Below are 12,427 nucleotides of genomic sequence, written 5' to 3'. Positions count from 1 at the left end.
TTGTATCATTTGCAAACTTTGACATTAAGCCTGATATATACCTTCATCAGTATAATTGAAAAATATGCAAAACAACAATGAGCCCAATACCCAACCCTGGGGAATTCTACTAATTACATTTGTCCACAAAGAGCGGTGTCCATTGATTACCACTCTCTGTCATCTCCCACTCAACCATCCCTTTATCTATTGTAGCAACTTACCCTTAAGGCCATACCTCTCCAATTTGTAGAGCAGTCTTCCATGTGCAACAGTATCAAAAGTTTCCTGAAATCCAAGTATATGATATCAAAATTATTTTTGACATTCAATTCCTTTGTGACCACATCATAGTATCCAATCAAATTGGTCAGACAAGACCTCCCTTTAACAAACCCATGCTGTTTCTTAACTATTACTTCAGTCTTGTCTAGATGATCCTGCAATGCTTCTTCATCCAGTGATTCCATTATTTTCCCTGGAACAAAAGTTAAACTAACATGTCTATAGTTACTTGTGTCACATTTTGAACTCCCTTTGTGAATTGGTGATACATTTGCACACCTCCAGTCCATGGGGACCTCTTCTGAGTCCAAGGAAGCTCTCCTAATTATGGCTAAGGGTTTGCTTACTACCGTTGCTGCCTCCTTTAATATAACTGGATAGATCCAGTCCACCTTAGATGCCTTTTTTATGTTTAACTTCAACAATTTCTCCTCCACTTTGCTCCCTGTTAGAGTTAGTTTGATAAACTTCTAGCACTCCCCTCATTGAATAACTCCTCATGTGTGAATGTAGATGCAAAATACTCATTCAGTTTATCAGCTACCTGAGCACGATCATCAATAGTCAACCCATCTATGTTAAGTGGTCCAATCTGATTCATTCCTTTTCTTCTAGAGTTTACATAAGCAAAGAACTTTGCTGTTTTTCTTTGCATCCTTTGTCAAAGATTTCTCGTAATCTGCCTTTTCCTGCTTACCCTCTTTTGTGACTTGATAACAGACTAACTTATATCTGCCATAGGCTTTTGTGTCACCTGATACTTTATATGCATCCATACATTTTTCTTCTCTGCCATGAGCCTCGTTAATTCATCTGGCATCCATTTAGGCCTAAACCTCGAACAATATTTCTTAGTTGGAATGAAAAGCCTAGTAACCTCCAAAATTAAGTCCCTGAAAGCTTCCCATTTAGAATTCAATGTTGGCAACATCATCAGTTGATCCCACTGTAAGAATTTAAAAACTGTCTGAGACTCCTGTAGTCACCTTTACGATAGTTACATATTTAAGTAAATCCCACATCAGTACATTGTGATCACTGTCACCCACTGGTTCCTTTATCTGCAAATTCTTAATGCATGAATAATCACTGCTGATAATCAGATCAAAAGTATTACTCCCTCTGGTTGCCTCTCAAACATGTTGCTGTAGAAAACAGTCATTTAATAAATCCACAAAAGTCTTGCTAGTGTGCGAGTGACCAATCCACAAATTCCAGTCAATATCTGGAAAGTTAAAATCCCCCATTATAAGACATTCTGATTTACTGGCCCACTCTATTTCTCTGCACAATTGCTCATTAGATTCATTGGGCCTATAACACCGCCTACTCTCATATTTCCTTTCCCAGTGCTTATGTCACACCAAACAGACTCAATATTGCATTGTCCACCAACATCAATTGGATGCACTTCCTTAGATGTTTTTTTTTTTTTTTTTTTTTTATTTGGTAGTTGTTGGCGCATCGGCTTCTGTGGCCATATTGCACCTCCCAAGGTTTTTGCAGTACTTTGATCCAAGCCCGAGGCGGGAATCGAACCCGCGACCTTTGGGTTGCCGGGCAGGTACTTTACCCACTCGGCCAGCCCGGTCGGCTTCCTTAGATGTGTTTCTTAACTAACAGCATAACCCCTCCTCCCTGTCCTGTCTATCCTTCCTGTACACATTGTACTCCCCAAATTCCAATTCCAAACTGCTTATGTCTGTCTGACACCATGTCTCTGATATCCCAACAATATCTGCCTTTGATGTCTTGACTAGCACTCCAAGCTCATCAGATTTATCAACTATACTGGCATATAAATCAACCTTACAATTTTAAACAAATTTTTAGTGCTTCAAAAATTGATTTATACACTGGAATATATACTTAGAACCTGGATATACAGTACGTGTATATCGTGAAAGTACTTTACATGCTTTCAGCACTTTTATAATCGTATCAAATATATTCATTTAATTGCAGAAATAATCAAATAAATCACGTGGCTATAACTCTTCTTAAAGAGTACACTTGCACTTGCTGGATTTGTATCACTGAAAAAAAAAAAAAAAAACTATCACTAGGAAACTAATTCATCATATACCATGCAAAAACTGCATAATACTGGGCATATTTTGTATTATGTTAAAATATTTCCTAATAGAAAACTCATGTAATAATGAAAATGCAAGAGCCAAATTACATTATACAGGAATACAGCATTACTGTGTAATGTAATTCCTGTAATTTATTAAAGCAGAGCAATCACTATTTGTGTTATGCATTGGGCATCCATATATTGCAATTAAAATAATGAATTACATTTTAAAAGTTTATCAATTACAATCTTTTATATATATTTTATAATCTTATTACTTTCTTATTATAAATATAAATACATTCATTTAATTGAAGAAATAATTCTATAGGTCATGTGGCTGTAACTCTTCATGAAGACAGTACACTTGCAGGATTTGTACCACTACTTGGAGCACTTCAAGATCCTGTATATGTCAGTCAGAACATAGACAAAGTATATAGCTTTATTTCATTAATTTACTTTTTGCATTAATGTGCTATCATTAAAGATAAAATGTACATGCAAATTTTTTTTTTTTTTTAAATATTCTCAGAAAGCTGATAATTTTGTAGGTTATGATTATTTTTATTCTAAGTTCATGTATTAATTAAAAGGCCATTATTGTGTTTTTTTTTTTTTTTTAGATTTTCTTGAAAAATTTGGACCAGTATGCCAGTAATATTAGAAGGCCAGTAATACTGGCCTTCTACAAATTAGAAGGGTCATGCAACCAGCAAAGTTGCATGACCCTTCCAATTTGCATGACCCATGCAAATAAGTAAGCATATGAACCATCATAAAATTCTTAGGAAAATTCCATGGGAGGGGGGATGGAAAATTAATTCTAACTTGAATTTAAATGTAATTACATTTGTTCATGGTGCTTCACTTATTATTCGGAGTTTATTTGAAGTCAAGCAATAATGAGGTAACTCCTTGTGAAGGTTGAATGTGTTCATAGGTAACTACAAACCCATGATCCCTGTGATATTTTCTGAGGCCTTCACACTCTAGCTCGATCATAACTATGCCATGCCAACTGTTTTTCCCCACTGCAGTAGTGGGCCTTGGAAGTGTTGGTAGTTTCAACACGATTGTTTCTCTGCAAAATTTCCTTCATAGCTGCTGGCTACCTTAAATTCAGAACATGATTTATAATAGAAGAATAATTCTAAATGGTGTTAAGTCCTCAAACTAACTCACAAAAGTCTGTTTAATGCACAATGTAACAAAATGAAAATTTCAATGAAAAATAGCAAAAAGCAATACTTTTCCAATAATTAAACAAATAAAAGAAAAACAATAAAACTAAATAAGAAATGCATAAATTGTTTTTGAGTTGTTTGCATGCTGGATGTTCTTAATGGAGATTTCTTCTCACAGCCACAAAACTTCTTATCATGCTCTAAATATTCCTAAAAACACCTTTTTTCTATCCTTCTACTCACCATTCTAACATAGTTTTTCTCAGGCTGTTTTCACAAAACTCACCTTTTAAACTATAGCTTTGATATTAAATAAAACAATAATAAATCCTGTGAATTTGTGCATGAAATTTCATTATTTGTCTCTAGTTTAAAAAAGTAAAATAAATTTTATGTTTTTACTCCAAGACTGCAACATTGAGTCAGAGGATTTTGTAAGATAGAGAATATAAGAACATTATCATATTTCATGATATGCATGAATTTGTTACCATAATCCTATATGTACTATGATAACAAATTCGTATGTGCTAGTCTGTTGCATAAAATATGCAGAATGCATGAAATAGGACACACTACCAAGAATGGACTCACCAGAGCACTGGGTGCATTAGTGTCCTAGACCTCATGTCCAGAACTTCGGCCAAAGCAGGTGAAAAACAGGAGGGAAAACTGGAAATTTTTCAAAAGAAGCAAGAGGTCCTTTTAAAAGTCCACACTGCAGTTGAAATTAAATTTCACTGACCACATATGCATTTTAATATTAAAATACAGAAATAGGATTGCTTACCAGTGCAGCATGTTTTCAAACATTTTCTTACCTAATATTTTTCTTGTTTCTGTTTGTGTTTTTTGTTAGCATCAACTGATTCTTCAAGACGTATACTGTTGCAGACTTTGCCATCAAAAGCATTTCCAAATCTTCACCAGAAAGAGAAGATCTGAACTCAGTTTTATAATGAGGAATTGTTAAAATGTAAAGCATGACTTGGATAATTTGTTACATTAGCATTAGCATTATTAGTAAAGGCATATGGTGCAAGAAAGCAAGCTTACACAGCATCAGCCGGAAAAAAAAAATAATAAACTTCCACTTCACCCCTCCGTCCGTTCGAAATACCTGTCCATCTCAGCTTTAAATTTATTTAGGCTATCAACTTCCGCAACGGGGCTTCCGTAGCCAGGTGGGAAGGAGCAGCAGTGCATAGCACACGCTTCTTGATTAGACTGGGGTTTGAGCCCGTCACCACCAAATACGGAGGATGTGGAAAGGTCAGGGAATGACCACTGGATATTCCCGGAGCAATATAGCCTTAGTTGCTAATGCTCCTAAAAACCAAATAACAACAACAACAACTTCCGCAACAAGGGATGGAAGTCTGTTTCACCAACCAACTACCTGCTGGCTAAAGGAAAATTTCTGCACATCTGTCCTACATCTGTCTTTCCTCAATTTGAATTTATGCCCTCTCAGGTGATTATTCTGAGCAAGAGGCAGAATCCCATCAGCATTGAGCATGCTCAAACCATTCAAGGCTTTATACACCTCTATCAGATCACCTCGCTGGTGCCTAGTCTCCAGACACTGTAATTTGCAAAACTTAAGCCTTTCTTCGTAAGAGCACCCCTTTGTTCCATTCACTAATCTTGTTGCCCTTCTCTGTACTCGTTCCAGCAGCTCTACATCCTTCTTGAAATGAGGCCTCCAGACCTGTATACAGTACTCAAGGTGTGGCCTGATTATTGCCTTATACAAGGTAATAATCACCTCCTTATCCCTGCTAAAAAAATTCCTGTATATTTCAAGCTTCCCTGTACACATGTCATTTCTCTGACCAAGGACCACTGTAGTACATTTTTTCTTCTTTATAATAGTGTCTGGTAGGTTTTCAAATTGAAACTGACAGGACTGATGCTGCAGAACATCTATTTCTTTATCTTTAATGACCAAAAAGTACTGGAAACATGTCCACAAAAAATTTCAAATTTGAAAATTCACTGCCAATTGATGAAATTTGTGTTAACCTCAGCATTCACAAGAATATAATTTTTCGGTGGGAATTTACCGTGTAGCCACATGCAGCCATGAAAATGGAAGTGCATGATTTAAAAACTGTTAGTAAAATAAATTCGAGCATAGCATTCTTCAACATATCTTGGAGTAATGACCTCAGTTCATGGGTGTTTTTTTTTTTTTTTTTTTATGAAAACCCCAAACACGAAAGGTATCAAAACCTATAGTACTTGGTACTGTGCATGGGTTGAAGGAGAAGTATGGGGGGGTGGGGATGCTGGAAACTTTGCTCTAGAGACTAAACATGAGTTTCACCACTTCAAGCCTCCAATAAGCAAAGTGGTGGTATTTCACCGGTTGATGAAAGTCATCTAACACCTACTGAAAGTCAAGGTTATTTAGAAGGTTCCCAGTGTTCTACCCTGTAGAGCAGGGGTGGGCAACTTTTTTCGTCAGCGAGCCGAATGAAATTTTCGTATCATGATGCGGGCCGAATGAAATTTTCGCATCATGATGCGGGCCGGAATAGATTGAACGATTTAATAAAAAAAAATCAGAACCTAAAAAATGTTATATTACTTGAATTACCAAATTATTAATGTATTTTTAAAAAAAATATCTGAATGTCCAATTATCATTGAAAATGCGGCATTCGGCATCAACTTTTCTTTTTTTTTTAATTGGCTCATTTTATGGGCTATAAATTATATTAAATTAAAAATTGTAGTAATTAGAAAAGGCATAAAACATAAAATATCTCGCACCAATATTATTTTTTTCAATAAGAAGTCAAACCCAAAGGAACTTCGTTCGATCGATGCTACAATAATAATTAGGAAATAACTCTTTGATGCTGCGTAGAATCGCTTGGTTACTGTTGTACTGGCCGCGATTCTCGATTGAACCGAATTAAGCCGAACGTTTACGGCGAGTGTAGTCAGGTATGGATTTTCTATATTTATGCATTTACCGAGGGGGCCAGATTCAACATCGTTGCGGGCCGGCTGTTGCCCACCCCTGCTGTAGAGTCATCTTCCAGTGTTGGCCGAGAGCAAGCTGCTTTTGATTTGACAGTTTTTCTTCTTATTTATTATACAGTTTGGAATCACTTTGATTACTGCCATCTGTAGCAATAAAAAATGACCCATTTTTCAAGGCTGTCACTACATCTTTCCCTGTCTATTGCAGGATGCTTTTGTTTTTCACAGCTGTATCCGTTTGCTGCTTCACTATTAGGAAACATTTCTGAACAGCACACTTGCATGATCAGTAAAACTTAGAGGATGATTATGTTCTATGACAAAATATGCAAATAAATATTTGGCATTTATGATGTCATCATCATGAAATGCAACATTATGTTTTCATTTTTTTCTGTCTGCTGCATACTGTTGCTATGCTTATTTGTCTGATTATGTTGTGTTTCCTGCTATTTAAAATTGAAAAATCACATTTAAATATGGTACACAAAGCAAACATGTTACCTTTTTCAGATTGGTAACAGCCAAATAAGGATTTATTCATGGACAATCTTGAGTATGTATTTCTTTGGCATCTAAACAATTACAAAATTACTGCAAAAAAGTCAAACTTTTTTTTTTTTCCCACCTACCATATTATGAAGGTGATGGTAAAGGGTCAAGTCAAGTAAAAAAGATGTCAATCCGCCAAGTTAGCAGCAATGCTAATGTTTATTCAGATGCTGTCAGGAATATTATTTGCGCAGAGATAAAATCCTTAATTCCATTTTGTTTTTCAATAAAAGTGTGAGTGCTTTTAAGATAAGAAATTTCGTTATTACTTTTGGTGTGTTTCCAAATTTACAGTTCATTTTCTGCTTATGCTGCTCATAACAGTTGGTAGAAAAAAAATCCAAACTTTCTTATTATTCTTATTATTACTAGCCGCATAGTGCAAGGAAGCCTGAGGCTTCAGCTGCACCAGCTAAGATAAATTTCCAAGTTACCTTGAGAGAGAGAGAGAGAGAGAGAGAGAGAGAGAGAGAGAGAGAGAGAGAGAGAGAAGGGAATCACCAAGAAAGATAAGAATGATATGATATCCAGCTCAGGACCCTGGGTGTGCCAAGCCCATACTCACTAGATGTGAGCCCTGGGGATAATTTTATACAGAAGACAGATAGATAGATAAATCAGTCAGAGTTATTAATGCACAAGTGAGCATGTACATTATTTCATATTAATAAATTAATGCTGTTTTTATAGTTTTTAGACAATTGTAGTTGAATGGCTTTTAAAATGTAGTGTGTTAACTTATCAGATAGCTTTTATTATGTTTGCAATATTACACAATTAAATATCACAGCCAGTCTATAATTCTCTTATTAAAGAAAGCATATGAACTTTATTCTGGCTACAGATTAGGTGCTCAGCACAAGAAGTGTTGCTCCTCCTCCTACATGCTGCACCGATTGTGCTTTGCATCTCAGAAGCTGGCTAAAAACTAAACGTAACATCATTGCAATATGCTGTTCCCATGGGTCCACATCAATTCATTGCAAGCCAATTTGCTATATGCAAAATTTGATGCATATTAGGTCGGTGCATGTGACAAGTCAGTATGACATTCAGTTTATCACATACAGATCAGAAATTAACAAAATCAATGAAGTGAAAGGCTTAGGAAACAAGAGAAATTTTGCTAAATTAGAAAGGAGGGCTGCTGAAATTTGGAAAAGGGAAAATAATATATTTTTTATCCATTTATTTTGTATAAAAGGATTCATGCCAGTCCTTGTAGGCAGGTTGGGAAGTATGTGCCTATTTCAGCATAACTCCATCCATAATGGTAACATCTTTAATCTAGATAAGATTATTTTATTTTATTTATTTTTTTATTTTTTACTTACGTACTCAGTTAAATCCTGAGCTTTTCCACAAAGAGCATGAACTGGTTGAGGGTTAGGAAGCTAGAAGAAAATTGTGGGCACAGAAAGCAGATTAAAAGAACAGAAATCAAGATTATCACTGTGAAAGTTATTAAAACCATATGCTGTTTTAGTAATGGGCCCTGGTGAAAATGCTTCACCAGGGCCCCTTACTTCTGGGCCAGCTCTTTTTCATGTAGGGGACTCAGACACTAATTCCAACCCTACACAATATCCAGGGAAGCTTACTAAACCCATAGTTTACCCTCAGCCCATCCATGGTACCAACCTATTACTAATGCACTTTCAGCAAAAACTATAGTGTGGGTTGCAAACCAAACATCAAAAGATGTGTATTACCCTATCGATATCCATTAATGATCTCTATTTTTTGACTCTGGAACATCCCCCCCCCCCACACACTGCATATTTCTTAAAAATGCAACTTACAGCAGTGAAGGTAAAGTGCAAACAAGGTTCTCTTGTATTCCAACCTTTAACTTGTCCATGGCACCTTTTTTAATAGGATCTCCTAAAAAAAAATGTAGAATGTGCATTAATAAACAAAGGTGGATAAATAAATTAACAAACACACTATCAAGAATGGTATTGTGATCACTAAATTCACCATTTATAGTATAGCATGTTAAAAGTTTGCATTTTTTTGTCTTGCTTTGCCATACACCAAATTTTCCCAAAGAATCCACTGGATCGTCATAGCCACCAGTTGTCTTTTACCAAATTGTCACATTCACTGAACTATCATGCACTGAATTGCCACATACACCGAAATGTCATACAATGACATTTCGGTGTATGTGATATCATTCCCACAGTGTGAATGGAGGCAACTGATTGTGTCAACAAGTACTGTTTTTGCATAACTCAAATTGAAGAATAGAAAAGGAAAGACAGAAAAATAAAATTGAGTATCCTAATGTCCTGTTGGGCATTTAGCCCAGTTAGTCACAGTGACAAACTACTGTTACTGTGTCACTACTGTTCTGTTCAAAATATGAATGCCCAGAACCAAATAACCCACACCCTATAACTCAAAGTGAATTAAATTATCTATGTGATTTAAACCGCACAGATAATTTAGTTCACTGCGGCACAAGCAAAGCTTTTGGATTTGAGGTTGAAGGAGGGAGTGGAATTAACTGCAAAAAGATTCACTTATATCTGTATTTTGTGAATGATGAAAATGCTATGGAAGACTGAATTTGCTACTGTAATGACGTTGATGGACTATTTATTGCCCTTGGAAGAGAGTATAAACCAGAAGACTGGAGGTCTTTTTATCAGTTCTTGGAAATGAAATCTAAGAGCTGTGCTGGTCCACATTGATGTTTGGAAACATACATCCATCTATACCAATCAGTCATGGCTGCCCACATGAAAAATCCTATGAGTACATGGAATTTTTCTTAAAGATACAGTATGATAAATACGTGGTATGTCTTCATAAATTTCAAAATTGTCATGATCTTTAATGTCTGCAATCTAGCTATGAAATATATTGTGCCTTTTTAGTGAGTGGTGCAGTTGAGCTAAACCATTTATATGCCATTGGTCGATCAATAAACAGATTTTACCACCATTTCACATGAAAACTTAAGTATCCATACACTAATTATGCCAAAATTAAAAGGAGTACTCGTTACTCTACTTCAGTAAATTAGAAGGAGAGATTTACTGAAAGATCAAAATTTTGAAAGAGTGCTAAATCCTTTTGGAACAGCAAGCTTGGAAGTACCTCACGTCAAGGGGAAAAAACTCGTAAACCCGAGAACTCTTAAAGCGAGAACTGCCTCTACACACAAATCCATCACCAAGGAAAGCCAGGGGGTTAATATTATTGTTTCTAAAAACATAATTCCTCCATTCCCACCTTAAAGATGTAACTACCATCAAGGGTAAAGGGAAGAGCTTTTGCATCATAAAGGTATTATGGTCTCAGGCAATTTTTAAATTCTATATGGTGATACCAACTGATGATGTTTCGAACAGAAAGCATTCAGGGAAGTAATCATAAAAGCCCACTTGGTTTTTATACCAAGGCTTATACCTAAATGAGACTTCCGGCAGAGAATGAAACGGGATATATATAAATTATACAGTGAAAGAGAAACCTGTGGTTTCTTTGCCGTTTTTTCTTTGCATGCTTTGCTGTTTTGCAAAGCATGCAAAGACATTCCTTACTAATGTAAAGACTTAAAAGGAGGACATAAATCACATTGATCCACTTGATTGATGGTTTAACTGACGATCCTAAATAGGTATTTTACATCTACATTCACACATGAGAAATTTAGGGAAGGGGATGCCAGAAGTGAATCAAATTCTAACAGGGAGTTAAATGATTTTGTGATAACTGAGGCTAAAGTGAAAGGGAAATAGTTGAAGCTAACCACAAAGAAAGGCACTGGGGTGAATGGATCCATCCAAAACCCTTAGCAATAATTATTAGAGTGTCTTTGGATTCAGGGGAGGTCCCTGCCTGTGGACTGGAGATATATATTCCCAATTCATAATGGGGAATCAAAGGGTTACATGAGTAATTACATACCTGTTAGCTTGATTTCTGTTCCAGGGAAAATAATGGAGTCGCTGGTTAAAGTAATACAGGATCATCTAAACAGAGGCGTAATTATTCATGCAGTCACAGCATGAATTTGTTAAAGGGCAATCTTGTCTGACCAATTTGATTGGATACTATGATCTGGATGCAAAAAATAATTTTGATATCTTATATTTAGATTTCAAGAAAGCTTTTGTTACTGTAGCACACAAAAGACTGGTATCCAAATCAGAGCAGTGTGGCATTAAGGGCAAGGTACTGCCATGGATAAAGAAATAATTTGAGTGGGAGAAGACAAAGAGTGGTTATCAGTGGATTAATGCTATCAGTGGAGCCCCATCTTTCAGTGCTGGGCCCATTGTTGTTTTCTGTATTTATTAAATGATATTGATAAAATTATATCAGTCTAAGGCCTCCGTACCCGAGTGGTCAGGAGCGGCAGTGCAGTAGCACACGCTCTTTGAGTAGACCAGGTTCAAGCCCCTGACTGCTAAATACGGTCAATTTGCCAGCCCGCACTGGACCAGTGTGGCAGATTATGGTCCATTTCCCTTAGCATGAATTGTTGAGGGGGCTTCCATCCTGCAGTGGGTTGATAATGGCTGCAGTTTATATCAGTCTAAATGTCTATGTTTGCAGTTGATACAAAGGTTGGCAGGATGGTTAATGATAGTAATAAAGGTATTCAACAAGATCTAGAAAAATTGGGCAGGTGGTCTGAGAAATGGCATTTGAAGTTTAACAAATGCTAGGTATTGCACATGGGTAGCAGCAATCCCAGATTAACATATAAACTCTGTGGGTAGTAGGACACTCAGGTTAGTAGACAATGAAAAGACTATGGGGGGGGGCAGGGATAATTGTGCAGACAGGCTGTTGGAATAGCTCGTGGAGTTTTATCAATGATATACAGAAATTTTTCTAGCAGGGATAAGGTGAATTATTCCATTGTATAAGGCAATGATTACACCACATCTTGAGTACTGCATACAGGTCTGGAGGCATCATTTTAGGAAGGATGTGGATCTGCTGGAATGGGTACAAAGAAGGGCATTGAGATTGGAATGAAAGAGTACTTTTTTTTAGGAAAGGCTTCAGTTCTGTAAATTGCAGTATCTGGAGACTAAGCACTTGTAAGGTGATCTGACTGAGGTGTTTTAAGGCTTTGAATGGAATTTGCAATTGTGGTCAATACTGAGAGCATTCTTATTCTCCTTGCCATACTACTCATAAGGGGGCATAAATTCAGCTTGAAGGATGGTTGCAGAATAGATGTCTAAAAGTGGGTAGTTTGAATAAATTCAAGATCTAGACAAATTATTAGAGGAGGATAGACAAGTGATATGAGAAGTTTTTTTTTTGCTGATGTTGTATAAGCTTGCTCTCTTGCATCATTTGCACTACTCATCCCAATACT

The 12,427-nt window shown here is 36.3% G+C and overlaps 1 protein-coding gene across 1 annotated transcript in view; it reads left to right on the top strand.

The window, feature by feature from the left end:
* Positions 1 to 12,427, top strand: part of LOC150085823 (telomerase-binding protein EST1A-like) — a 228,408-nt gene that overhangs the window by 152,140 nt on the left and 63,841 nt on the right. The window contains 1 exon segment of the mRNA XM_090374707.1: positions 2,676 to 2,779. Within this exon segment, the coding sequence (XP_090230833.1) occupies positions 2,676 to 2,779 (104 nt within the window).

Source organism: Mastigoproctus giganteus, chromosome 5 (assembly GCF_048544385.1).
Source record: "Mastigoproctus giganteus isolate SK-2022 chromosome 5, ASM4854438v1, whole genome shotgun sequence".
NCBI classification, from domain to species: Eukaryota; Metazoa; Arthropoda; class Arachnida; order Uropygi; family Thelyphonidae; genus Mastigoproctus; species Mastigoproctus giganteus.
This window is presented reverse-complemented; position numbering and strand designations above follow the sequence as displayed.